The sequence below is a fragment of the Panthera leo genome, chromosome A1 (genome assembly GCF_018350215.1).
Source record: "Panthera leo isolate Ple1 chromosome A1, P.leo_Ple1_pat1.1, whole genome shotgun sequence".
NCBI classification, from domain to species: domain Eukaryota; kingdom Metazoa; phylum Chordata; class Mammalia; order Carnivora; family Felidae; genus Panthera; species Panthera leo.
Genome location: NC_056679.1, coordinates 12,101,663 through 12,128,994, shown reverse-complemented (window position 1 = coordinate 12,128,994; position 27,332 = coordinate 12,101,663). Strand labels below are relative to the sequence as shown.

General features: G+C 41.2%; 1 protein-coding gene across 4 annotated transcripts in view; it reads left to right on the top strand.

The window, feature by feature from the left end:
- STARD13 (StAR related lipid transfer domain containing 13) overlaps positions 1-27,332 on the top strand; it is a 235,944-nt gene that overhangs the window by 178,925 nt on the left and 29,687 nt on the right. For all 4 annotated transcript variants that reach the window (XM_042950897.1, XM_042950627.1, XM_042950724.1 and 1 more), the window contains one exon: positions 20,542-20,605. In XM_042950897.1, coding sequence (XP_042806831.1) covers positions 20,542-20,605 — 64 coding nt within the window. The remainder of the gene's footprint in view (positions 1-20,541; positions 20,606-27,332) is intronic.

Below are 27,332 nucleotides of genomic sequence, written 5' to 3'. Positions count from 1 at the left end.
TATGCCTTTCATCCCCATGGCATGTATTGTTTGTTTTGTTTGTAGCCATTCTAATAGGTGTCTACAGTTATTAACTCATTAGAATTTTAATTTGCATTTCCTTAATGAGTAATGATGTTGAATGTCTTTTCATGTGCTTATTTACCATACCTGTATCTTCCTTGGTAAAGTGTCTGTTCAAGTCTTTTTGCCCATTTTAAAATTTGGTTGTTTGTTTTTTTATTTTTGACTTTTAAGAAGTCCTTATATGCTCTAGATATAAATCCTTTGTCAGATATGGGTTTTGTAATATCTTCTACCCAGTCTGTAGCTTGTCTTTTTGATCTTTTAACAGTGTCTTTCACAGAAGTTTTAAATTTTGCTTAAATCCAGTTTGTCATTTTTTTCCATATTTTTAGTCCTAAGAAACCTTTCCCTAACATAAGGTCGCAACTATTTTCTCCTTTGTTTTCTTCTGGAGATGTTAGTGTTATGTTTTCATCAAATTCAATGGTCCATTTAAAGTTAATTTTTTATTAGGTACAAAGTATAGATCAAGATTTTTTTTGCACATCAATGTCCCATTGGTTCGACACCATATTAGAAAATTATACTTTCCACATTAAATCGCCTTTGCACCTGTAATGTTAATCAATTGGCCATGTATGTGTAAATATATTTCTAGACTATCTATTCTGTTCCATTTATCTGTATGTCTAATCCTTCATCAATATGACACAGGATTACTTAGCTTTATGTATATCTTGGAATCCAATAATATACATCCTCCAACTTGGTTCTTCTTTGCCAGAATTGTTTTGGTTATTCTAGTTCCTCTGCCTTTTCATATAAATTTTAAAAACATCTTGTTGATATCTATTTTAAAAACCCTCTGGAATATTGATTTGGATTATGTTGACTCTATAGATCAGTTTGGGGAGAACTGACATCTTAACAGTACTGAATCTTCTGATTTATAAATACAATGTATTTATTTATTTAGGTCTCCTTTGATTTTTTTTCAACCCTGACTTGTGATTTTCAACATATGGATACTACACATCCTCAAAAGTACTTAAGAATTTCATGTTTTGTGGGGCACCTGGGTGGCTCAGTCAGTTAAGCATCCGACTTCGGCTCAGGTCACGATCTCACGGTCCGTGAGTTCGAGCCCCACGTCAGGCTCTGTGCTGACAGCTTAGAGCCTGGAGTCTGCTTCGGATTCTGTGTCTCCCTCTCTCTCACTGACCCTCCCCCGTTCATGCTGTCTCTCTCTGTCTCAAAAACAAACATTTAAAAAAATTTAAAAAAAAAAGAATTTCATGTTTTGTGGTGCTATTGCAAATAGCACAGATTTTTTTTATAATTTCAGTTTCCAATTGCTCAATTAACATCATGTAAATTTTTGTTATATATTGTCCTTGGATTCTATAGTCCTTCTAAATTCACTCATTACTTCCTAGTAGCTTCATCATAGATATCTAAAATTTTATTTTGAAATATAAATAAAGGATTACATTGTAAACCAAAAATAAAAATTATAGTACATATTTTCAAGACAGGATTGCAGGGGCAAAGACTATCTCTGATTGTTCAGCTGTGTTTACTGCTGACATGGCTAAGTGGGCCAATCTTTGCATCTCATACAGTTGGGTGGTAAATCCTTATCTATTCACTGCTGCCTGTGATCTGAGATGCCTTGACTAAGTTTTGGATTTTTCCATCAAAGTCGACTCTTAAAAAAAAAAAAAAAAATGCCTCTCATGGGGCACCTGTGTGGCTCAGTTGGTTAAGCATCTGACTCTTGGTTTCTGCGCAGGTTATGATCTCACAGTTTATGAGTTCAAAGCCCACGTCGGGCTCTGTCCGCACTGACAGCACAGAGCCTGCTTGGCATTCTCTGTCTCCCTCTCTCTCTGCCCCCTCCTCTGCTTGCTTTCTGTGTCTCTCTCTCAAAATAAATAAATAACGTTTAAAAATAAATAAATAAATAAATAAATAAATAAATAAATAAATAAATAAATAAAATTTTTAAAAATGCCTTTCAGACACATTATAGAGATGACTTAGTACAATGAATGTGAAATCATTTCGAGATAGACAGTTCTGAATAGTGCTATTAGTGTCAGCCAGAAAAATCAGGAAGCCTTCTCTTGTAGAGCCCGTGAGCCCTCTCCGCTGCAGCCCACGGCAGGACCTGCGCAGACATACCCCAAAAGGTGTTGCTGCATAAATACGTGCGAGTGCAGCAATGCCAGACAGCACGGTGTTCTTCACAGGGGCCCAGCTTGTGTAAAAATGGCGAGAGTGGCAGGAGGTTGTTATAATTGGAATCAGTCTTATGATAACTATGTCTCCAAAAATATTATGAGGTAAGAACAGTGTTTGGCTGCAAGTGTGTGAGCTGAGGTTCTTGGGGCGTAGGAGTGGTGGGTGGAATGGAGGCCAAAGGAATAGTCCCAGCAAGGTGGATCAAAGGAAGCAGGCACAGTAAGGAGGCAGACGGCGGTGGCTTGGCTAAAGGGGACCCGTGTGGAGTTTGTTCCCTTCATTACAAGTTCCACCAGGACACCGATTGCCAAGGTAGCAAATAGCGGAACGCAGGCAGAAGGAAGAACTCCAGCCTGCGGGGAGCGACAGCACTTATAAAACTTTGAGATCGATGAGTGGTTAATTAGACACTCGCCCACTCACATGGAATGTAATGATTGATGCCTGGAGAGCAGTAAGGGGTCGGGATTTTATACGTTTTCTCACTGGTACACTATAGACACAGCATGAGAGTTGGTCTCCTATTTTATTTTTAAGCTTTGCGTTTGTCATGCATATTTGAAGCTCAGAGCTAATGCAGGATCACAAAGGAAACCGCAGCCAGAGGTTTCTGCCAGGTTTCTGCCAGGTAAACAAATGAAGACAGGAGGGCTGAAAGACTCCTGCAAATGTTACCCACGACAAGAATTTTTACTCACCGTTGGTTTTCTGGACGTGTCTCACCTGTGTAGACAGACAGTTAATCCTGGGTCCTAATGACACTTAGTGAGTTGTTGAACAGAGTTCACTTTTTGATCGGTTGGGAAAACGTATCGTACTGAGGGTATTGATGGCAAGGAGGACCCATGCGTGGCCCAGAACACATACATGTGGAGCTCCCAGGTTTCGGTCTCGAACGCTATACAGGTTTGCTGTGTCTGCTGGCAGTGTGAACTTCCAGGATGGCAACCATGCCTTACCATTGCTTCTGCGTCCGACAGTCCCAGCACATAGTAGGCGCTCTGTAAATATTTGTTACTGCAAATTAGAGTAGTGCAGCTTCTCATTTTAGCAACCACAGTTATAATTTTGTTTTGATGTTCTTTGATTCGATTCCTAATTGAAAAATATTTTCCCCTGTGAGCAACGAAAAGATATTTGCAAATCTAAGTACCTTAGATGAACTAGATGAAACTGTTAACTGTATCAGAATGTAGGAATAGCCAAGGTGTCAATAATAGCTTGAAAAGTTTGTCACCTTTAAAGCAAATTGCAGCAAATTGAAGTCCCTAAATGAGATTTTTAAGGATAATATGTTCTATTAGCATTTTGGTTTACGATATTCGCTCAGACCGATAACATAGGGCCTTGATGCTCAAGTGATCTCTGAGCTTCTAATTTAGTATTAGGCCAGTACACCATCCGCGTAACTTATGTTAATAAATACTAGCTAATTGTATCATGTATAAAACAGGGCATTACCTTGTTCGGTACCATTTCGTGGAGATACGGAATTGATTCAGATGATAGAGTGCGTCTATCACTGCCCTTTGTATTTAAAAGGATAATTAATGACCCTGGTTTTTGTGTGCAGCAGGCAGCAGGTGAGGGAGAGTGCTGACAAAAATGAGGTTTATGATTTACCTCTACACACAAATGCACATCTTTGAGTATGTTACATAACATAATAATATTAAATAATGGTAGTCTTTATGAATATTGAGATATATTTTAAATATTTTCCCTTTTAGAATATTTATCACAGAAAATGTACAGTATTATGTATTGTGTTATGTCATATAATAATATGTGACAATTAGTTGGACTGACACCTTGGACAAATCATTGAGGGAAGGATACAGGATAATCATGGTCACTTCCCACTTTAAAATTCTGAGCTATAAGAAAAATACAAATCCCAGTGAGTGGTGATTTTATTTTTTAAAAAACTCTTACAAAGCGTTCACTATGTACCAGGCACTACTCTAAGCACTTTACAAATATGTAGTTATTTAATTCCATAACAGCTCTATAAAGTAGGCTCTCAGCAACATGATTCCCATTTTATAGGCAAGGAAACTGAGGCACAGAGGTATAAAATAATTGGCCCACTCAGCTAGTGAATTGCAGTGCTAGGATTCAAAGCCAGGCAGGCTGCTTCTGGAGTTTTTAAGGAGAGCTGAGGTCTTCTTGTGAAATACAACTTGGAATACTTTCCATATCTTCCTTTGAAGGTAATTTTTGCAAACATGCCTGTGTTGCTTATGGTATCCTGAGTTTGACTCATAAATCCCAAGGATAGAAATTATGGTGGCATCTCTACTTTATTCTTCATGGAACTACATTTAAAAAATAATCAATCAATCAATTAATTAATTAATTTTAAAAAATTTAAAAAGTAATAATAAGAGTTGAAAGCACACTGTTCTTCCGTGAAGAGAGGAGATGTGATTTCCTGTCAGGAGAGTAGCCAGCCCCTTCTCATTTGTTCCTTCGGCTCTGTTCCATCGCTGCGTCTTCAGGGCCGCTCCGGGCCACAGAGACCAGTAGGACAGAATCCTCGCCCTCAGGTCTCAGGCGAATGAAGTGGTCTGAGCCTGGAAGGGGAGGAGCATCTTGTCCCCCTCTCAACATCCAGGGACGTATTTTTGCCCCCCACAACTGGGTGATGGTACTGGCATGCAGTGGGTGGAGGTCGGGGGTGCTGCCGAAACTCCTAGAGTGCACGGGGCAGCCCCCATAAGCAGGAATCGTCTGGCTCCAGAGGCCAGTTGTGCCAAGGTTGAGAAGCGAGTAAATGGCGATTTACTTGGACAAATGGTATGATCGCTGTAAGGACGGATGCAGGGAAAGGCGTTTCAGAGAGGGCTTCCTGGAAAAATGACCCTAAAAGACCAGTCAGGATTACCCAGACAAGAACACATGACATTTTGTTGTGCCTATTTTGAACTTTTAGCTTTTTTTTTTAAAGTAAATTAGTGTGCAGGAAAGATATCTTTATCCCCACCCCCGTCCCGCACACAGCCATCATAGTATAGGGCAGGCCTGGGGTACAGACACGCCAGAGTCAGAGATAGGGGACTTCGGATATAGATGTAGATGGAATACAGATATATGAAAAGCATTGATCCTTGTATTTTTAAATGGTCTCTTGTGTAAATTTTTCCAACCGGCTACTCAAAATGATTTTTACGTATATGAACTTCCAAGAAGAACACACAAGAAACCATAAAACAGGACAACAGATTGAGGGGAGAGTTGCTATTTTTTAATTACATATATTAGATATTTTGTATTGCATTATTAAAAACATTAACAATGTTTTTATTTTTTTTTACTTTTTAAAAACATTTTTTTTTAATATTTATTTATTTTTGAGACAGAGAGAGACAGAGCATGAACAGGGGAGGGGCAGAGAGAGAGGGAGACACAGAATCTGAAGCAGGCTCCAGGCTCTGAGCTGTCAGCACAGAGCCCGATGCGGGGCTCAAACTCACAGACTGCGAGATCATGACCTGAGCCGAAGTCGGACACTTGACTGACCGAGCCACCCAGGCGCCCGCCCCAATGTTGATTTAGTTTTTAAAAATATTTTATTTATTTATTTATTTTGAGAGAGAGAGAGATAACACAAGTAAGGGAGGGGCGGAGAGAGAGGGACAGAGAGAATCCCAAGCAGACCACCCTGCACTGTCAGCACAGAGCCCATGGTGGGGCTCGAACTCACGAACCGTGAGATCATGATGCGAGCCGAAACCAGGAATCGGACGCTTAACCGACTGAGCCACCCAGGCTCCCCTAACAATGTTTTTAAAAGTGGCTGGCTTTGCCAGATAAATAACAGATGACGGTGGCTAACATTTAGTGAGTGTCTACTGCTGCTTGGTAACATACATTGGTCTCATTTAATCCGTACAAGAACCTAGGAGTTACAGGTGCTGTAGCTCGGAAGTCAGGGTGACCAGGCTCCTCCCGGTTGGAGCAGCTGGGGGTGGTGGCGCCTTTCCCTGAGGCAGGGAGCAGCCATGGAGTCTGGCCAGGGTCTGAGCCCGGGAAGGTGTGGTGAGCTGAGGTACCTGAGGGGCTGGGACCAGAGGAGTTGCTGTCAGGTGCGCGGGTCTGCAGCCAGCCAGGGACCACAGCCGGAGACAGAGATGCAAAGTCATCTACGTACGCAGGCATGAAGGTCCTGAGACTGAGTGATGTCCCCCAAGGACAGTGAGGAGAGCTGAAGAGGACTGTGACTGAAAGATGGGGGCCCATGTGGTGGAGGACAGGCTGGGGAAGGAGCTGAGAGCCAATGCTAGGGCCCAGAGTGAGGCCCGCCAGTTACCCCTGGCCTGGTTTTGCTTTGCTTTCCTTTGAACCTCTCAGAGACACCTCTGGTTGTGACCCCTGCTTCAACTTGGACCAGCTCTCGCTAGAGAAATTATCTGGATTAGCAGTTGTTGTGAACAGTTAAAGGCCAAGCACACCCCATCTGATTTTTCCAATGCAGGCATGTGTGAATTTAAAACTTGAATCAAATCCTGCAAACTAAAGAAGTCCAAGAAAACCTGCATCTTTTGTTTTTGAAGTTCTTTTTCTTGGGCTGTTGAACCTTACTGATTTGCCAGTGGACCTTACACTCTTCCTTGAGTCCTTGATCATTAGAGGACGTGATTTAAAATTGCTTTCTGGGGATGGAGTGTACAACCTGGTGACTGTATTGTATACAATAACTGTATTGTATACAATAACCATACTGCATTGTATATTTGAAAGCTGCTCAGAGACTAAATCTTAAAAGTTCTCGTTATGAGAAAACAAAGTCACCATGTGTGGCTGTGGATGTTGACTAGACTTATTGCGGTGATCATTTTGCAACATATACACACATCAAATCATCAGGTTGCACACCGAAAACGAACACAGTGTTATGGGTCGATTATATCTCAATAAAAAAAATTACTTTCCAAATCACACAGTTCCATACACACATCCTCTCTCCCCGACGACAGCATACACATACTTCATTTTTCTTCTTGTAGCTAGATCTGTCCGTGCCTAACTGGTTTCCTCCCACACTGCAGCTACTATCCAGGAACAGCTGTGTGTGGGTCGATGGGCCGGAGAAGACAGCGTGACCGCTTGGTGGGAGAGCAGCAGGGGTGAAAAGCTCCGCAGAGCAGAGGGGCCCGGCCCTCACTGCCTCAGCGGTGGCCCAGTGACAGCCGCTTGTGGACTTCTGACCGTATGCTTTTTCCCTGACACGCCATAAAGCCCTCCTGCTGGATGGCCTGTGATTTCTGAAAGGCCCCACCCTTGCAGAGCTACATGCCGCAGTTGTCTGTCTGGCACAGCTACCCATCCTGCTCTGCAGAGCCGGTTTTGTGAACTCCTGAGCTGCAGGGCTGTGGGGAGACCTTTCCCAGGCCCTGTGCTCCTTGCCCGGAGAGGAGGAGCCCCTGCTCTCCCTCACCTTTGATTCCTGGGGTCAGGACGAGTCTCGGGGACTTTGTTTCGGACCGTCTTTGAGGGCCCCGCCCGGAACACTCCTAAGCAGACGGGGCCAGATACCTTCAGCCCCTGACACTTGAGTGCAGGGTGAGAAGTTCAGGCCGCGCAGGCTTTAACCAGAATCACATGTTAGAGACGAATTCATACCTTTGCTTGTCACTCCTTTCATGGCTTTGGCAGGAATATTAGAAATATCACAGGAAACTGGCCATTAAATCAGCATGGGAGACCTCAAAAGTCTGGTAGTTTTAACTGTAAGATATGAATCTAAAATGTGAGGAGGGGAAGGGGTTTTTTTGGTTTTGTGGTTTTTTGGTTTTTGCTTTCCTGTACATCCATAGGCAGAGGGCCCTCCTGTGTCTCCCAGGCAGGCCTGTGTTGCACTGTGAGTGGAAGAACCCTCTCAGACACGGCCCAGACCACCCTCCCATCACCCTCAGATGCTCGTGGCACATTCCCTGCTCACAAATCGCCAGCCCTCCCAGCAAGCCCTCCGTGTTCTGCGCGGCCCCCGCGTCCTGCCCTCCTGGACGTCGTCTCTGGGGTTCTCCTCCTGTGTGCTCAGAGCAGTCTAAGCACCACGAGATTTGACACGGGCCACCACCCCGCCCCACTCTGGTTCTGGCTAGCTGGGCCTCAACGGAAGGACCTTCTGCCAGGCTTCTAAGTGCTCCACAGTAGGGACTGTATCTTAGGAGTGTAGCGTGGGTGCTTCGTGGCCTTGTGTGGAGCAGGAAGTGAATATTTGTAACATTGAACTGGAACCTGGAAGAAAATAACCTGTCAGCTCGGGAATGATTTTATTGCTTCTACATGTGAAGAGAATATTATGTCATGATGAGTTATTCCTTTTCTCCAGAAAATACCACACATCTCTCCTTCTTAGCTAGACTTCTTAAAAGAGCACTGTGTTCATGGTCTGTCTTCACTTTCTCTGAGTCCACTTACCCCTCAGCCTTCTTCCCTCAGGCTTCTCTGAAACTGCCCTTGGTAACTGCTAAATCCAAAAGGCACATTTTAAGGGGCGCCTGGGGGGCTCAGTCGGTTGAGCGTCTGACTTCGGCTCAGGTCATGATCTCTCGGTCCGTGAGTTCGGGCCCCGCGTTGGGCTCTGTGCTGACAGCTCAGAGCCTGGAGCCTGCTTTGGATTCTGTGTCTCCCTCTCTCTCTTCCCCTCTCCCACTCGGGCTCTGTCTCTCTCTCTCTCTCTCTCTCAAAAATAAATAATAAAACATTCAAAACAAAACTTTAAAAAAGGCACATTTTAAGCTGTACATCACCTCCCCGGCCTAAGTATTCAGTACAATGAACCATATACTGGGGTACCTGGGTGGCTCACTCACTTAAGCATCCAACTCTTGATTTCAGCTCAGGTCATGATCTCACAGTTTGTGGGTTCGAGCCCCACATCGGGTTCAGCACTGACAGTGCAGAGCCTGTTTGGGAGTCTCTCTCTCCCTCTCTCTCTGCCCCTCTGCTGCTAGCATGCATGTTATCTCTCTCTCTCTCTCAAAATAAATAAATAAAAACATCTTTAAAAACTAAAGAAAAAAAGAACCATCCACTCACTCCTTTCCATGATGGTCATTCCATGACTTCTAGGACACGGCCTTCAGCTAGTTCTGTTGACCTCTTACGTCTCTGACCACACCTTCTCCACATCTGACTCCTTCCCACTGGCCTGTGCCTTACACGCTGGAGTTTCCAGGGTTCTGGATTCCCTGAGGATGGTTGGCTCAATTATTATGTATCTTGTGTGTAAGTCACTGTGATGCCCAGCTTTCCCAAGGGGGTCTGGACATCACAAAGGCCCCTAACAGTTAACACATCCAAACATGAACTTCTGATTTTCTCCTGCCCAGCTCCCCGCTGACTTCCCCAAGTCACTGTTTTCTGTGTTCTGTGGCACGGTGAGAAAGCCTGGAATCTGGGAGTCGTCCTCTACTTCTCCTCCTCGGCTCCTTCCCTATCAAAGACCAAATCTTCATTGGCTCCAACTCCCTTTTGCCATCTTTCACCCAAACTATCGTAAACATGCCCTAATGTTCTTCAGCTCATTCTCCACCCTGCCACCGCTTACGTTTGTAATGTGCGATCAAACGACGTTCCTCTCCTGTCTAATATCCTTCAGTTGCTCCCCATCACTCACAGATTACTCTTGACATACTCATTTTGGTCCTTCGTGATCTAGCCCCTGCCTTTCTCTGCAGACATCCCCACTCACATACTTACGAGTCCTAGACTGAAGCGTGCTATTTAATGCCCATTTGCTTTGCCTGTAACTCTTCTAGCCTAAGCAGCAAATTTCTCCTAGTCCTTCCTGGGCTTGCTCAAATATTATCTCCTCTGGGAGGTTTTGTCCTTATGCACTCAGGAAGTGAGCTGCTTCTTGTTTGTGAAATTTATATCGCACGCGGGACCGTGAGATCCTCAAGGGCAGGGACCACATCTTATTCGCCTCTGCATTCCTGCCACCTACCCTTGCTCCTGGTACGTAGTGCACTATTGGATAAAGAGTCTTGACTTCTTGTCTTCTTTCCCATTAGAACCCCAGGTTTCACTCTTAAAATGAGATTTCTAGCTCCCCTTTACTCATGTACTGGCCTTCTCAAGGATTCTGAAGACAGCAATTCACAGATTCTGCAGTGATATCAGATACTCAGATTCTTCTGAAAGGATCAAACTGCTTTGCTTCTGTTAAAACAGAAATCTAGTTTGCTCAGAGTGCAAAGTGGACAAGCTTCATCGTGTGTCATGGGTTTTCTCTTTGCATGGAATAAAGGAGAGGGGAAGGAAACTACCATTTGTTCAAAAGCCTCTGCTAGGTGCAGGACTAGGCTCTCATTTCCTGGATAGGCAGGAGCAGAGACATCACTGTCAAGAAGTCCTCGTCCTAGCTCTCCCGCTAACTAATACGTGGCTCCCTGGAGCGAGTGGCCGTCTCAGATCCTTATTCTCCTCATTTAAAAATAAAAGGGTCAGACCAAATTGTCCCCAGAGGTTGCCAAGCTCTAAGGTTTCGTTAGAACAAAAATCACTGAGTAGATTTGCCCTGAGCCAGCACCTGTGCTAGGCATTAGGGATGCCAATAAGATGCAGTCCTTAGCCTGTCGTATTCAGTGTGGAAGAATAATTCTGTTATTCTGACTCTGCACAGGCTGTTGCGACTACTTAAAATCAATCACTGATTGGACCTATATAAACAAAGTATGTTCAGTTAAGAAAGAAAAACCTACTGGGGCGCCTGGGTGGCTCAGTCAGTGAAGCTTCCAACTTCAGCGCAGGTCATGGTCTCACGGCTCATGAGTTCAAGCCCCGCATCGGGGTCTGTGCTGACAGCTCGGAGCCTGGAGCCTGCTTCGGATTCTGTGTCTCCCTCTCTCTGCCCCTCCCCTGCTCATGCTCTGTCTCTCTCTCTGTCTCAAAAATAAATAAAAACATTTAAATAAATAAATAAATAAATAAATAAATAAATAAATAAATAAAATAAAACTTTAAGGAAAAAAAAAGAAAGAAAGAAAAACCTACTGAAACGATCGTGTGTAAAATTTCCTGCAAGGCCTAATTCAGATTAGATGAATAAATTATGGTTCGTGCCTCAAAAGAGGCTCTAACCCAGAGAAGACCCACTGTGCATGCAGCCGATAAAATAAATTTTATAATCAAGATTGTTACTCCTGCAGGAATAGTTTTTCAGGAAACCGCTGCTAGACCAACTCAGATTATCTGAAGGGTTTTATGTTACTTACCATGAAGTTAGAGGTAGACAAATACCGATGCTAAATACATGTCCTGAACAAAGATGGGCTTCATTCATAGCAGAATTTCACAGGGGTTTTGATAAAGTGCTCTGGATACTTCTGTTATGTGACATGTTCTTTTACCTGAGGCGGCCAGTCCCTAAAGAGGCATTCACATCTCTCGAGGATATGTGTTTCATCCGTTTTGTATTCTTGCAGAGTCTAGCCAGTTTCTTTTACCTTGTGCAAAATAAATCACAGGCTGATGCTGCACCGTGCTGGAACTGTCTGCCTACTTTCAGACCACCATAAAGAGTGTTTTCTCTCCTTGTGTCTTTTTTTTTTCATCTTAACAAATCAGTTGTATTTTTCTTCCCCAGCATTGTTGAGGCATATTTGACAAATAAAATTATAGAATATATAAAGTGCACAACATGCTGATTTGATATACACACACATTTTCAAAGGAAGAGTTGAATGGTTGTGGGTATGATATTTGAAATTGTATCCAGGATTTCTAAGAGGTCTTCAATGATGATACTTTTGTAGATAGGATTGAGAACCAATGAGCAAGTGGATGGAGAGCAAAGGAAATGGAGATCACATTACGTTGGTAATTTCAAAGGCAGATAAATAAAATTATCGTTAAATGAATCTAACAAAAACTGTCTTTAAAAAATAGACTTTTTAAAAGAGCCATTTTAGAGTCACAGAAAAAATGGAAGACAGAGTACAGAGAGTTCCTGTACACCCCTGTACCTGCACATACTCAGCCTCTTCCATGATCACCATCCCACACAGAGTGTGGGACCTACACATCATCATCACCCCAAGTCCATAATTTGCACTAGGGTTCACTCTTGGTCTTACACATTCTGTGGGTTTTGACAAATGTATAATGATTTGTATCCACCATTATAGTACCACACAAAATATTTTCACAGCCTGAAAATCCCTTATGCTCTGACTGTTCAGCCCTCCCTCCTAACTCCTAGAAACCACTCATCTTTTTCATGTACCCATAGTTTTGTCTTTTCCAGATTGTCATATAGTTGGAATCACACAGTACGTAGACTTCACAGATTGGCTTCTTTCACTTGGTAGTATGCATTTAAGGTCCCTCCATGTCTTTTCATGGATTGATGGCTCAGTTTCTTTTAACACTGAATAATATTCCATTGTCTGGATATATCACAGTTGATTTATCCGTTCACCTACTGAAGGACTTCTTGGTTGCTTCCAGGTTTTTGCAGTTATGAATAAGTCTGCTATAAACATTCCTGTGCAGGTTTTTATATGTACATAAGTTTTCAACTCATTTGGGTAAAATACCAGAGTGTGATTGCTCAGTCCTATGGTATGGGTATGTTTGGCAGTAAGAAACTGTCAGACTGTCTTCCAAAGTGCTGTACCATTTTGCATCCCCAACCGCAGTGAGTGAGCATTCCTGTTGCTTCACATTCTTGTCAGCATTTTGTGTGGTCAATGTTTTATAATTTTGTCATTCTAATAAGTGTATGGTGTTATCTCATGGTTATTTTAATTTGCCATCAGTGTGTCTTGTTTGGAGAAGTGTCTGTTCAGACTGTTTGCCTATTTTTTAATTGGGTTGATTGTTTTCTTATTAAAGTTTTAAGAGCTCTTTGTATATTTTAGACAATAGTCCTTTATCAGATATGTTTTTTGCAGATGTTTTCTCCAAGTCTATAACTTGTCTTCTCATACACTCAACAATGTCTTTCTCAGAAGTTTTTAATTGTAATGAAGTCCAGTTTATCAGTTATTTATTTTATAGATCATGTCTTTGGTGTTGTATCTAAAAAGTTATCACCAAACCTCAAGTCATTTAGATTTCCTTCTATGTTATCTTCCAGGGATCTTATAATTTTGTGTTTACATTTAAGTCTGTGATTCATTTTGAGTTAATTTTTGTGATGGGTAGAAGTTCTGTGTCTAGATGGATTTGTGTTGTGTGTGTGTGTGTGTGTGTGTGTGTGTGTTCAGTTGTTGCAAAAAAATTGTTGAAAGGCTATCAGTAGAAGGTCTGCGTGTAGATGGATTTGTGTTTGTGTGTGTGTGTGTGTTGTGTGTGTGTGTGTGTGTGTGTGTTCAGTTGTTGCAACAAAATTTGTTGAAAGGCTATCAGTTCTCTATTATATTACTTTTGTTCCTTTGTCACAGATCAGTTGACCATACTTGTGTTGGTCTATTTCTAGGCTCTCTATGCTGTTCCATGGATCCATTTTTCTATTCTTTTACCAATAGCATACTGTATTCATTACTTTAGCTTTATAGTAAGTCTTGAAGTTGGGTAGTATCAGCCCTCCAACTTTGTTCTTCTGCTTCAATATTGTGTTGGCTATTCTGGGTCTTTTGCCTCTCCATCTAAACTTTAGAATCTGTGTGTTGTCTTGTTATTTTTTGTTTAATACCAGAAATTTTGAACACTATAATGTGGCAACTCTCAAAATCAGATATCCTCTCCCCAAGGTTTGTTGCTGTGGCTATAGTTTAGTGACTTCCCTTGTTGTGGCTATAGTTCAGTGACTTTCCTCAGCTAATTCTCTGAAGTCTGAATACTTTGCTATATATTACCACTGAAGTCTCCACTTGGTTAGCTTAGCGGTCAGCAAATGATTGAACAGGACTGTCCTTAAATGCCTTGAACCAGTATGTCTCCCAGCCTTTATCAAGGGCTCTTTGTGCATATTGGGCTATGGTTTCAATGTTCCAGGAGGAAGTTGATAATTCTGCCTTAACCTTTATTTCCTGCTTGTGCAGATCAACAATGCCGAGTGGAGGTGAGAAATTAGGACTTTGTTATGCCTTTTCTAGGTATGCACACAGTTCTTCATATGTGCTTGGCCTTCTAGATTCCTAAGAATATGTTAGAACTTTTCTAAGTCCCCTATGGACATCTCATTCTTGCAGCTATCCTTTTCATTCATTTTGGTTCACATCTTGTTTAGCCCAAATGTTATCAGCGGTTCAGGCAGCTATGATGTTAAATAATTGCTGCTGATTGTTTTTGACAAACACCCTGGGGGGGAAACTGTTCTCAGTGATGAGCTCAGAGTCAGGTTAAATGAAGATAAGCCCTGTGAATGGGGGCCATTCAGGCAGTTTCCAGGCAGCTCAGATAATGACAGTTCTTTAATAATGAAGCTTTTGGGGAGCCAAGCCCATTCTGCCCTCTCCAGTGGCTGCTAGGCTGCCAGTTTTCATAGGTACCCTGATTGTGATGCTGTTGTTTTTCAAAGCTTTTGCAGAGCTGAGGAAAGAAACATGAGAATAGGGCAAGGTCAGATGCCTCAAATCTCCCTGTTCCCACGTAGATTCAACCACTTTTCTTAAATAGACAGTACTTGGATGGTTGCAAGCCTTTATTGCTTTCCAGAGTTCTTAAAAAGTTGATTTTGACAGTTATTGACAATATTCTTCTTACTTTTATAAAGGAACAGAGCATTGAAGACTTTTATTCCACCATTCCCACCGATGTCACTCACTTGCAGTGTTTTTTATTCAGCTTTATTAAAAGTGTAATTTACATTCAAGAAAATTCACCAACTTAAAACCTACAATTTGTTGAATTTTGTCAAATGTATACAGTTATGTGACATTCACCACAATCATGATGTAGGACATTTCCATTATCTCAAAAAGTTCTCTGTTGCTGACATTTGGCAACCACTGAACTGTTTTCTGTCACTGCAGTTCTACCTTCTCTAAAATTTTGTATAAATGCAATTATATAGCGTGTGCTCTTTGTGTCTGGCTTCTTTTACTTAACATAATGCCTCTGAGACTCATCCATTTTGTTGCATGTATCAGTTGTTAGTGCCTTTGTATTTCTGAATATTTCTTTATATGTGTATACCACAGTTTTTATTTCCATTTGTCAGTTAAGGGACCTTTGTGTTATTTCCACTTTGGGGCTATTTTCTGAATAAATTTGCTGTGAACATTCAAGTACAGGTCTTTGTATGGGTGTACGATTTATTTTATCTTGGATATAACTAAGAGTAGAATTGCTGGGTCATATTCTAAGAATATGTTTAATTTAGTAAGATATTACCAAATTGTTTTCCAAGGAGGCTGTATCCTTTTGGAAGTTCCAGTGGTTCTATGTCTTTGCTAAAACTTAGTGTTGACAGTGTTTTTAATTTAGGCATTCCAGTGTGTCTTATTATTTTAATTTGCATTTCTCCCATGACCACTAAGCATCTTTTCATGTGCTTATTTGCCATTTGAATATCTTCTTTTAGAACTGTATGTTCAGGGGCAGCTGGGTAGCTCAGTTGGTTAAGCATCTGACTTCGGCTCAGGTCATATCTCACAGTTTGTGAGTTTGAGCCCCTCATCGGGCTTCACATCAGGCTCTGTGCTGACAGCTTGGAACCGGGAGCCTGCTTCAGATTCTGTGTCTCCCTGTCTCTGTCCCTCCCTGCTTGTGCACTCTCTCTCTCTCTCTCTCAAAAATAAACATTTAAAAAACGAACTGTATGTTCAAATATTTTGCGTGTTTAAAAACTCAAGATTGTTTGACCTATTATGGAATTTATTGTGGAGTTCTTATGTATTCTGGGCACAAGTCCTTTACAAGATACAGGTTTTACAAATATTTTTTTTTCCAAGAAGAGGAGCAACTCTTAAAGTGCAGGCAAATATCTGGGTTCAGGGGAGATAAAAGGACCCAAATCTAGGTAGTCAAATCTAGTTTGTTTGAGTCTCCAGCTTTAGAAAAATAACAAATTGACCTCTTGTTTGTGTCAAAAAGTAGAAAGCATATTCAAGCACGTGACATATAAAGGATGAGCCCTTTGATGGCTTTTGTGTATGTAGGAGATCAAAAACTTTTGCACAGAATAAAAATGTTTGTTTGTGATTCCAACCTATGATGGAAGAACAGTTTGTTAGAAAAGTAAATTTTGTAAATGACAAGCAATCCTTACCTAAACAAACCTGTTACAGAGCTGCCAGATGAGCAACATCGACTTATTGAAGCTCTTCTGTACCTCATTATATATCCAAATGAGAATGTATATATAAAATTTACCTCACATACCACTCTTAGGTCTTAGGCAGCAATGGACACATGTGGAACTGACCAAAAAGATAGGCTGTCAGTTATAAGAGCAAAGGCCAAGCCCATGCTAAAGATAGCTTCAGACTAAATGATCAGTTTCTAATCCAGGGTTGCTTATTATATTTGACACTAATGAATGTGTAGTCAGTGGGTAAACTGGAGATGGCTGAAAATAAGGGGAGTCATCAGATATTTTTAAATAAATGAGTGACATGAGAAAAAGTTGAGAAATAGAACTGGTTTTAATGTAAAGCATTTGAATTGGTAGTGAAACCAATTAAGAGGCTATTGCCTGACTTAGGTAAAAGATGAGAAGGCACCAAAATAGGGCCAAAGAAGAGGCAAGATTTCAAAAATACCACAGAGATGTAATTGACGGGACTTGGTAATCAAATGAATACAGACCTTAAAGAAGAAAAGTGTCAAGATGACTCCATTTGGCTGGCCTACTTGGTGATGCTCTTAATCAAGATAAGACAGTAAGTATCAGAAACAAGTTTGGAAGAGAATACGATGAGCTCAGTTTTGAAAGTTGAGTTTGAAGGGTCAGCAGAACCCCACAAATGGGTGAGATTAATGAGTAGTTAGAAATGTGACTCTGGGGCTCAAGGGAGGTATCTGGGTAAGAGAAAGAAGATTGGACACCATCAGAGTCTATTTTAAGATGGGATAATATATGTCAGTATATTCGTGCAGAATAAAAAGAGCAATGACTATAGTCTGAATCCTAGAAAATATTAATAGTTAAGGGGCAGGTACTACTTGGTGACAGGAAGGAGATAGTGTTTAGAGAGATGAGGGAACTCATAATCTTAAATGCCAAAGAGAAAAGTTTCAAGGAATGGAGAGTGGGGATTATTGCCCATTACTACAAACAGGTCTTTGCTAAAAAGAAGATATGGAATTTGGTGATCAAAAAGCATTAGTCACAACTGGAAATAGCCTAAATATCCACCAGCAAAAGAGTAGATAAACCAATTGTATGTCTTTATACCATGGAAAACTACTCTGCCATTAAAAGGAATGATTACTGCTATACTCCATAAAATGGATCAATCTCAAAAATATTGTGTTGAGTGAAAAAAAAAAAAAAAAGCCAGACACACAAAACTACATACCGTATGATTCCATTTATATGATAACCAAGGATCGGCAAAATCAGTCTATGAGTGATAGAAATCAGAAAGAAGATGACCCTGAGGGAGGTAGGAGGGGATGTGGTGGTGAGGAGAGAATTGATGGTAAAGGAGCACAAGAGAACGTTCCTATGTGCAAAAATGTTCTTTACCTTGTTTGAGGGTAGTTAAAATTGCCAAAACTCATTGAGCTGAAAATTTAAAGCCAGAGCAGTCAGAATACAAAAGGAGTCATCAAAGATAGGAGATTGAACACCTGAATTTTCTTGCTATCTAAATTCCCACTGATTTAGAGAGGCATTCCTTTACAAAAGCAGATGTCCATACAAAGAGAGACACCACAACTATAAAATTTTCAAAGCAGAGAAACAGAAATGATGTAGTAGAGAACTTGGCAAGCCCAAGAAATAAAAGCTAAGTGGTCAGTGAAGTAAGTCATAAATTCAGTCTGTACTACAATAATCCTAAAAAGCTCAAAAATGGGGATTGACATTTAAGGGAGGCTAAAAAGAAGACGGTTGTTTGAAATTCTGTTTTAAAGTAGATAGAGCCCTGGATTTACTCCCCCAGTTTATATCTAGGTGACTTTTCTTCCCCACCATCAGCCCAAAACTAGAAGTTGATTGCCTAGAGAGGCTACAACAGAAGTTCCCTAGGCTGGGGGAACACTAGACATAGTTGAAGGTGAGGCACTCAAGTGAAAATGGGAACTTCAGTGACAGTGATATTTATGTTCTAAATATTGAGGTTCTCAGGCCTCTTTTGTAGCTCAGCCTCAGCATATTAGAAAACACACTCAAGAAAAATCTGAGAATCTGAGTGCTGAGAAATCTGTTCAGCCCATGATAGTAAAATAAAATAAACTAAAAACAAGGGCAGCAAACCCCCAACTAGAACAGGTAAGAAGGCTCTGAGAGAGACGTCACCAAGGAAATTAGATTACTAGAGTAACACACTTAGGGAGTTAGATAGCTGAGGAAGTATTTGAGTTTGAATTTAGGGATAAATACATTGAAAACTAAGGAAACAAATAAACAAGACACTTATTAACTCCTAGGATAATGAAAAGTTGAGAATGGAAGACAAAATAATCAGAGTGTGATATACATGTGAACAGCATTTACATGGTCAATAATAAATATAATAAACACTGAATACTGATTTATCCAAAAACTGAAATTATGACATAACTATAATTATAAAAGATACAGTGTACGAATGGGGGGTAGGTGAGGGATGGAGACAGGTAGTAAAAAAAAAAATAATAAATCATCATGCAGAGAATAAAGTCTATAAATAATGATTTGTACTGAAAAATCAAGAACAGCATAAACATGTTGTTAGAGGTAAACGCCAACAAAAGAAATGGGCGAAGAGTTGCCCCCAAAGAGGCATAGATGAAAAAGGACAGGAGGGGTAATGTGTGACTCTTCAAACCATATGCATTCAATAAGTATGATTTTTAAAGTGTAATCAGATAAAGTAAACTAGTAAAGGTATTTGCAAGAGCATTTCAGGAAATTACATTGTAATGGATTGAAGAGTGAATGAATATTGAGACTGTCCTCGGGCAGTTGAGTAGTGTAAGGAAGGGAATATTGGGGTAGGTTAGTACAGTTGCTTGATGGAAAGATTAGGATTGAGGGGAAAATTGTTTGTGTGATTATGGTGATTTAGGTAGCTAACTAATTGGTTAGTCAATTTGTTCAAGACAGGGATAAGCTTAAAGAGAAGAAAGCAGTCGAGAGAATTTGCTGAGGTGAGGGAATAAATGAGGTATCAAGGTCCCAGAAGAAGTGGTGGATGTTGAAATAAAAAACAAGATGAAAGGGTTAGCTTTGAAAAAGAAGAGGAACATCATTTTTTTTATGATGAAGGAAAGGATTATTAAAAGAATTTATGTCTGATAGCTTATGTTCAGCTATATTTTCTCATTGGCAGCAGTGGCTAAGTTCTCTGTTGTGGGACTGGGATATTTTTCATGATCTGAGATTGGGAGCCAACCAGACAAAAAAATGAAAGGAATGCTGAGTAGCAATTTTCAGAGCCCAGCTGAGGATGAAAATCAAAATGTATTTATTCGTCAGCCCGGTCTGCCATAACAAAATACCACAGACTGAGTGTCTTAAACAACAGACATTTATTTTCGCACAGTGCTGGAGGCTGGAAAGTCCAAGATCAAGGTGCCAGCAGGGCTTGGTCCCTGGTAAGCACACTCTTTCTGACTAGCAGACAGCCACCTTCTCACTGTGTTCTCACATGGCACATTGAGAGAGCGCGAGCTCTCTGGTGTCTCCCCTTGTAAGGAACCAATTCTGTTCGATCAGAGCTCTTTCCTGTGACCTCATTTAACCTCAATTACTTCTTACTCCACATACAATAACATTGGGGGTTAGGGTTTCAGCATACGAGTTTGGTTGGGGACACAATTTAGTCTGCCACATATATAATTCAGCACTGAGTTATCTTGCCATTTATACCCAATAGCCCAAGAGTAGGGGAGAGGACAGATGGTTAAGTTGATCTGAATTTGGGGACTAGCATGATCGAGGTGGCAAATGAATGGAGGGGCTGGTGAAAGCAGGGCTAAGATGACTGTTCATGCATTCCAGGAAAGGAGAGGGAAGCCAGGAAAAGACTGGGTTTAGATTAGGGGATGGGTAGGGACTGGTAGGCTGGAAAGCCAACGGGACCCTTTGCATAGCATACCTTGAGTGGGTACAGTACTTCGTTGGGACATAACTTTTCATTTCTACACTTTCAACTTCATTGGCAATAAATGAGAATCAATCTGAAAAGAAAATTTAGGCTTATTAGTGGTAGCAATCACCACCTTTTTCTTTCTTTTCAGACGACTGCATACATTGAACAAGTGTGCCTCAATGAAACTTGATGTGAACTTCCAAAGGAAAAAGGTAGGTGTCTACACCTTACTAAGATCATGGTTTATGTTAACAAAAGAAGTTTGCATTCATGGATTAAAAACAACAGGAACCCAAGCAAAATTCTGAAATGCCCGACCATCTATGTTCGTTTTCCAAATATCCCAGCTCATCATAACCATCATAAATAAGTCCCATTATAAATCCAGGCTGAGGTCCATTTGTTTCACCATTTCACTTTGTTTTCATTTTGATCAAAGAGTTTTGCTGAAAGATATAAAATGCCTTCTCTGTGGTCATCTTTTAGAAGTTTCTTTAGTCGTAAGTGTCCACTCCCCATCAGTCTCAAGTACTCCACAGTGATGCGTAGATTAAGCGAATGCAGAAAAGAACCCGTGGGCCCGTGCCAAATGTCTTTTGCTTCATCCTGTTCCATAGCATTTTATTTCCAAGTACCCTGGAAGATGTGCTCATCCGCAGGCAGGTTCATTTCATAATTGGTGAGGGGTCGTGTGGAGTGTGGTAACAAGATGCGGGGCCTGCCTCCTCTATACCATCCCTCCCACTTACACTTCTCTCTGCTCACAAGGAATTTCGTTCAGTTTTAAGAGTCACTATGCTCCCTCCGTGTTCTACGACTAGCATGTGCTATTCCCTCTGTAGGAATGAGACTGGACACTTCAGTTCTGAAATAAAGCTGTACTTTATTGAGCACTTACTGTTTTCGAAGAGCTATGTTATGTGCTTGCCATATGTGATCTCATTGAATCCATTGAGGTAGGATCTCTGTTTTCTAGACAAAGGAAATAAAACTTGAACGGGTTGTCATTTGCTCATGATCTTTAAGCTAGCGGGAGAACGGAGTTTCAAACTCAGGCATGGCTGACTCCAAAATCAAGGCTCCTAATAACCACTGTCGCTGAAAACCCTCCCTATCCCTCAGTGAATTGATCCTCTTGGGAAATTCAAAATAAGATCGTTGACTACTTTTTTCATTTCACATCTCCAATATGTAACAAGTCAAGCCACAGTATATTTTGAAGAAGCAGAGAAAACATCTTTGAGTCGAAAGAAAGTGCTCTTTATCCTGGTCTACCCAGAGAAATCATTAAATCCAATGGATTTTAAGTCACTCTTGAGTAACCTGATCTTTAAAAAATAACTTGAATTTGAATTTCTATTCTAAAATAGCACCCAAAGGAAAAAAAAAAAAAAAAGCAAATGAATTTTGGTTGACCTCACCTTAAAAACAGTTTGGAGTTTGAGTTAGAAACCAAAGATTTAAGCTAATGAGGTAAAATGGTGAAAAACAATATCCAGAGAAATATTAAAATATGAGCAATTTGTCTAGGCCAAAGACAAATTAAAAATGTGGAAATAAGCGTCCCAACAGCTGTCTGGCTGAATAGACCCCTTGAAAAGCATACACACGATCTGAAGCGTGAGCATCAGATGTTGTTTTGGTCGTAACACATGGTTCTTATTAACCTAACACAGCCACGCCTATGTGTCTAAAGCATGGCTGATCCATACGGCTTCCTAGACAGATCTGTGAAGCTGCAGTGTATTACAAGAGACAAAAACTAATGACATGATTTGTTTTCAGCCAAGTGGAGTGATCAGATTCTCACCCTATCACCAGCTTTTCAGAAACCCACATGTGAGATCGGCCGGAATAACATTTGTTAGGCTGGTTGTGTGTTACCTTCACAAAAGTTCCTCTGTAAATCGGTCACTTCAGTATTCTGACATTCTTAATTTATTCCTCACGTTGGATGTAGCGGCCCTTACCCTTACAGCCCCTGCTCAGCTAGAGGCCTCACAAATGCATGCACTGAAATAAAATACGGCTTTGCACTCAGTAAATTGAGAAGACATGGCCTGACTTCTCAAATAAATAATTTCAACATGTGGTCTTCACCACCTTGTGAATCTCAATAATGACCAGCATCTGGGGCTGTGGTCTAAGCAGTTGTGCAGGAGACCGTGTGGGGGTGTGCATTCCTGTGATCTGCCCCTTCCACAAGTCATAGGCTCACCCTTTATTTTACTGCACCAAAAAAATATAAATACATACGTAAATACAAGCTAGGACTAGGTCAAATGATCAAACGTAGAAAGTGAAACTTGAGAAGAAGCACCATGTGACACTGCAGTCAACTTCGGAATTCCTTTAGTCGGAAGAAAAAGACAACCAGCAGCATTTCCTCTAGGTATGTCCCCATTTTAGGCAATCTAAGAAATAAAAATATAATCCTTACCTCTCATCTGCAGAGGCCCAGACATGACTCATTCTGTAGAATATCATCCCCAAATTGCCTAAGTGTCCATAGCCCCAGTGGTTCTTTCTCCCTTTGGGATCAATGAAAGGGCTACATGTGCTCACCTAGCAGTTTGTGTGGGCAGCAAACACCCACACAGAGCATGCTCTGTGCCGGGCGCTGTCCCTCCCCGTGTACTCTGAGTCACGGATGCACAGGGAGTAACTTGCTCAAAGTCACGCAGAAATAGCAAGGTTTGACCCCAGATACCCTGGCACCAAAATGCCCCTCCTTGCCTTTCAAAGAATTCACAGGGGCGCCTGGCTGGCTCAGTTAGCCAAGCATCTGACTCTTGATGTTGGCTCAGGTCATGGTCTCGCGGTTCATGAGTTCGAGCCCCGAGTCAGGCTCTGCACTGCAAGTGCTAGGGATTCTTTCTCTCCCTCTCTCTGCCCCTCTCCTGGTCTCTCTGTCTCTCTCTCTCTGTCACTCAAAATAAATAAATAAACATTAAAAAAAAAAACTTTAAAAAAATAACACAAAGGGGGCACCAGGGTGGCTCAGTCAGTTAAGCGTCAGACTTTGGCTCAGGTCATGTTCTCACGGTTCGAGGGTTGGAGCCCCGCATCGGGCTCTGTGCTGACAGCTCGGAGCCTGCTTCGGATACTATGTCTTCCTCTCTGTCTCTGCCCCTCCCCCGCTCATGCTCTGTCTCTCTCTCCCAAAAATAAATAAACATTAAATTAAAAAAAAAAAATAACACAGAATTCAGAAATGTACTGGAGTCTGAGGGGACTTCTGGCACTTGGCCTGAGGCCTGGAAGAGTTTCCTCTGCAATACATACAATTATAATGCATTTTTATTGTTGTTTTTAGAAGAGGGATGTTTCTTGCCATCTGTACAGAAGTCCATGATTTATTTAATGTCCTTGTAGAAATGCATCTCTGGGTCTCTCACAGTGAATGTCCTTGCTCTGCTTTGCATTTCCTTCTCATTGGATTTTGTTTTTTAAATTCTGAAGAGTTTGATGGGTTCACCCAAGAAAGAAAAACAAGTATAGAAACAGATGAGGATGGTGAAGCCTCATTCATACTTACTTGGGCGCACGCCTTTCTTGGACAACAAATGGCTACTTGTAAAGCCCCAGGAGAAATGAAATCACGGCTGCCTCCCCCTCTCAAGATAGTAGCGCAAGATTTTCTCTTTGTGGGAGAGAAAAGTGATTTATCAGAGATTCAAGGTAACCTTCCCCGTCTCTGTGAGAGTCAGGTAGAGAAGGGTATTCTCAGTCTCGGCCACACACCTCACTGAGACACTTACTAAAACCCAGGCGGGAGGCATTTCTGGAGACCCTGAGGACACCAGCAGCTCCCCTGCCTCTGGCTTCAGGCTCCTTCCCCTGCAGCCCTGCAAAGGGTACATTCCAGCTTCTGAACAGGTGGACTCCACCACTCAGCTCCCGTTAACCTGAATGGAAGATACACTTCTAAATTTCTACATAACCGTGGATTAGCTGCCTCTTGCAGCTGTGGACCTGTGTGGGCTCCTGTTTCCAGGGTAAAGATCTGGCCAAATGCCATTAAAATAAAAAAATTAAAAAGAAAAAAAACACCTTTCTTTTGCAATGTCTGTTTGGCATTTGTCTCTGAGGAATATATAATTTCAACTCAGAATGTTCCCATTTTTCGGAAAAGCCAAAATATCAGCATTTCATCTAAATTAAAAACTCCAAGGCCCACACAGAGCTACTTGTTCTCAGAAAAAGTGTTTCTTCTTCATCATTACCTACAAAATTCACACTTGCTTCACGATGACCTTAAAACTCCCCATTGGTTAGTGTTTATGTGGTATGACTTTCATTCAAAGTTAAAGTCGAGACCAAAGACTCCAGTAGGCTGTCTGTTAAATGAGGAAAGAGACAGACATATATGCTCACAAGGCTCTTCCCTACAATTTCCCAAGAGAGAAAGGCTGGCTTCAGATGGTTCTGGTTAAAGTTATAGTTTTAATAAAGCTCTCTGAATCATGACCAAAGGTGGAAAGCAACTCAGAAACCATGACTAATTGCCACCTTGCAGCCAGCATCTCGGGGCCTGGATGCTATCAGCATTTCAAAGGAGCTGCAGCTGTTGTCCAGGGGCCCGGTCTCCTCTCCCCTCCACCCCCTCTGCTTTTCACACGCACCCCAGTCTCTCCCTCCAAATTAGACGCTTCCCACTAGCTCCAAACAGCAGAGTCAAAAGAGAAAAAAATTACGTCGTATTCCAGCCTTCGCTTGACTGGAGAGTATTACAGTCTCAAATTGAAGATAATTGCAGGTGCATATCCTAGAGCCATTAGATCTTTGAGTTGGAAGGGATGTTCCATCATCTCCTCCAGCCTCTCATCCACTACAGGATTTACTTCCGAGAGCCTTGCTCATAGCCCACTCAGCCTCTGCCTGTGAGCATCTAGCCACGATGAGTTTGCTGCACTGCAGGGCAATTTATTTTCTTTCTAATTACTGGAAGTCTTCCATACAGTAAGCCGAAAGCGGATTTGACGTAAACTCTCGCCCATTGGATTCTAGCTCTTTTCTCTGCAGAAGCACTGAGGGCTCACTTTTCACACAGCAGCCCATCAATGCTCAATCCTCTAGACTGGGGGTCCGCAAACCACTGTTCCTGTTTTTGCAAACAAAGTGAAACTTGCATCAGAGCACTCATTCTTCTGGCTCTAATAGCAGAGTTGACCAGGTATGACAGGGATCGCATGGCCCAGAAACCTATAATATTTACTATCTGACCCTTTACAGAAAGTTTTCTGACCTCTGCTCAATCTTGAACAGTTTCTCAAACTGTCTATGGTGAGTGACTTAGGGTTTTTGGTTTGTTTATTTATTTAATTTATTTTTACTTCATGAAATTTTATCTCATTAAGAGGCCGCCATTCAGTTCTGTTAAGGTCTTTATACATCCCGATATCACCAGTCTCTAACAACAATAAGTAGCTTTACATTGTACTTTAAGGTTTACGTGGCATTTTCACATATAATCTCCTTTGGCTGTGTTGACAAATCATGCTGGATTTATATTACTATTAGTCCCATTTACAACTGAGATAATTGACTCTCAAAAAGGGTACCTTGGTCAACATTACTTAGTGAATTACCTAACATGAGTTCTCCTGGCTCACTCAAGTTATTCTTAAAATTGACATAACTTTGAGGCATCCTCCAGAGAGCTCTCCTGTAGTTGCATTCAGCCTTTTGACCACACTCTTTGGTGTGAACTACTCAACCAGTTACCAAAAGAACTCTCTATAGCATCCAACACGGTTAGCCATCTTGGTCACAACGATATCGTGAGAATCTCTTGTCAGTTCTTTTGCTGAAATCCAGACGCTCTGTGTCTGTATTTCCATGGTATACTAAACCATTGAGATGGGAGATTAAGGTTCGTCTGGTGTGTCTTTTTCTCATAAATACATCTCACTCCTAGAGATTTCCATTTTGCATTCCTAAATAATCAAGCTATTTGTTTTTAAGCCTCAAAAAAAATTATCAAACAGAGGAGATCTCAACATCTCTTAATCAGTACACTTCCACAATTACTGGAGAGTCGGCTGTATGCACGTTAAGTCTGCTGGGCCCTGCGTGTTTAGAAAAAAAAAAAAAAAACTTAAACTCTAGTACAGTGTGTTTTTCATATTGTCAGTCACGACACGTTAGTGAGCTGTGAAACAATTTTGGTGGGTAACAGACAATATTAAGAAAAATAGACTAAACTAGATTATAAAATATGAGTAAAAACAAGGATAATATTTATATCATGAGCTTGGTTATTTATTCGTTTGTATGTTTGTTTATTGTAACATGTGTGTGCCTTAAGTTGTGATGGAAAGTTTCTTATTGTAGGTCACTATCAATAGGTTGAAAGATCCTGCCCTGGTGGAAAAACCAGACAGAATCATGTCACTGCCCTTTGGGACATACTATGATAATCATATGCACAGGATGCTAAAGGAGAATGGGTGGTTTTTTTTTTTTTTCTTTTTTCTTTGTTTTGTTTGTTTTTTTGCTTTGGTTTTCATTTGTTTGTTTGGGTTCAAAAGATCTAAATACTGCAAAATTTCCCTGAACTGCTGGCCGTGTTTTCCAGGAGTTTACCACTTTTTCACATGCCTTGGTTGGATTGTAAATACCCTCCTGTTGCCCAAAGCTAGTATAATAAACCCTTAGAGTCTAGCAGACGGGGGCAAGCTTTCCATTGCCAGTCCACAGTGCCCAGCTTGGCATCTTTTCTTGACCAAAATAAAGGAATCCTTATCCAGCTCGTATGTGGTTTTCCAGCATCAGTAACCGAGTTTGGGCTAACTTGAGAGACATCATTGGAGCCCACGCTAAATATCATAATTTCTATTTAAAATATATACATTTTCTTTAAAAATATATCCTTTCTTTGCCTTCTCAAAACGTATTTGCTGAAAGGGCTTTTTCAGAATGCTAACTTAATATCAG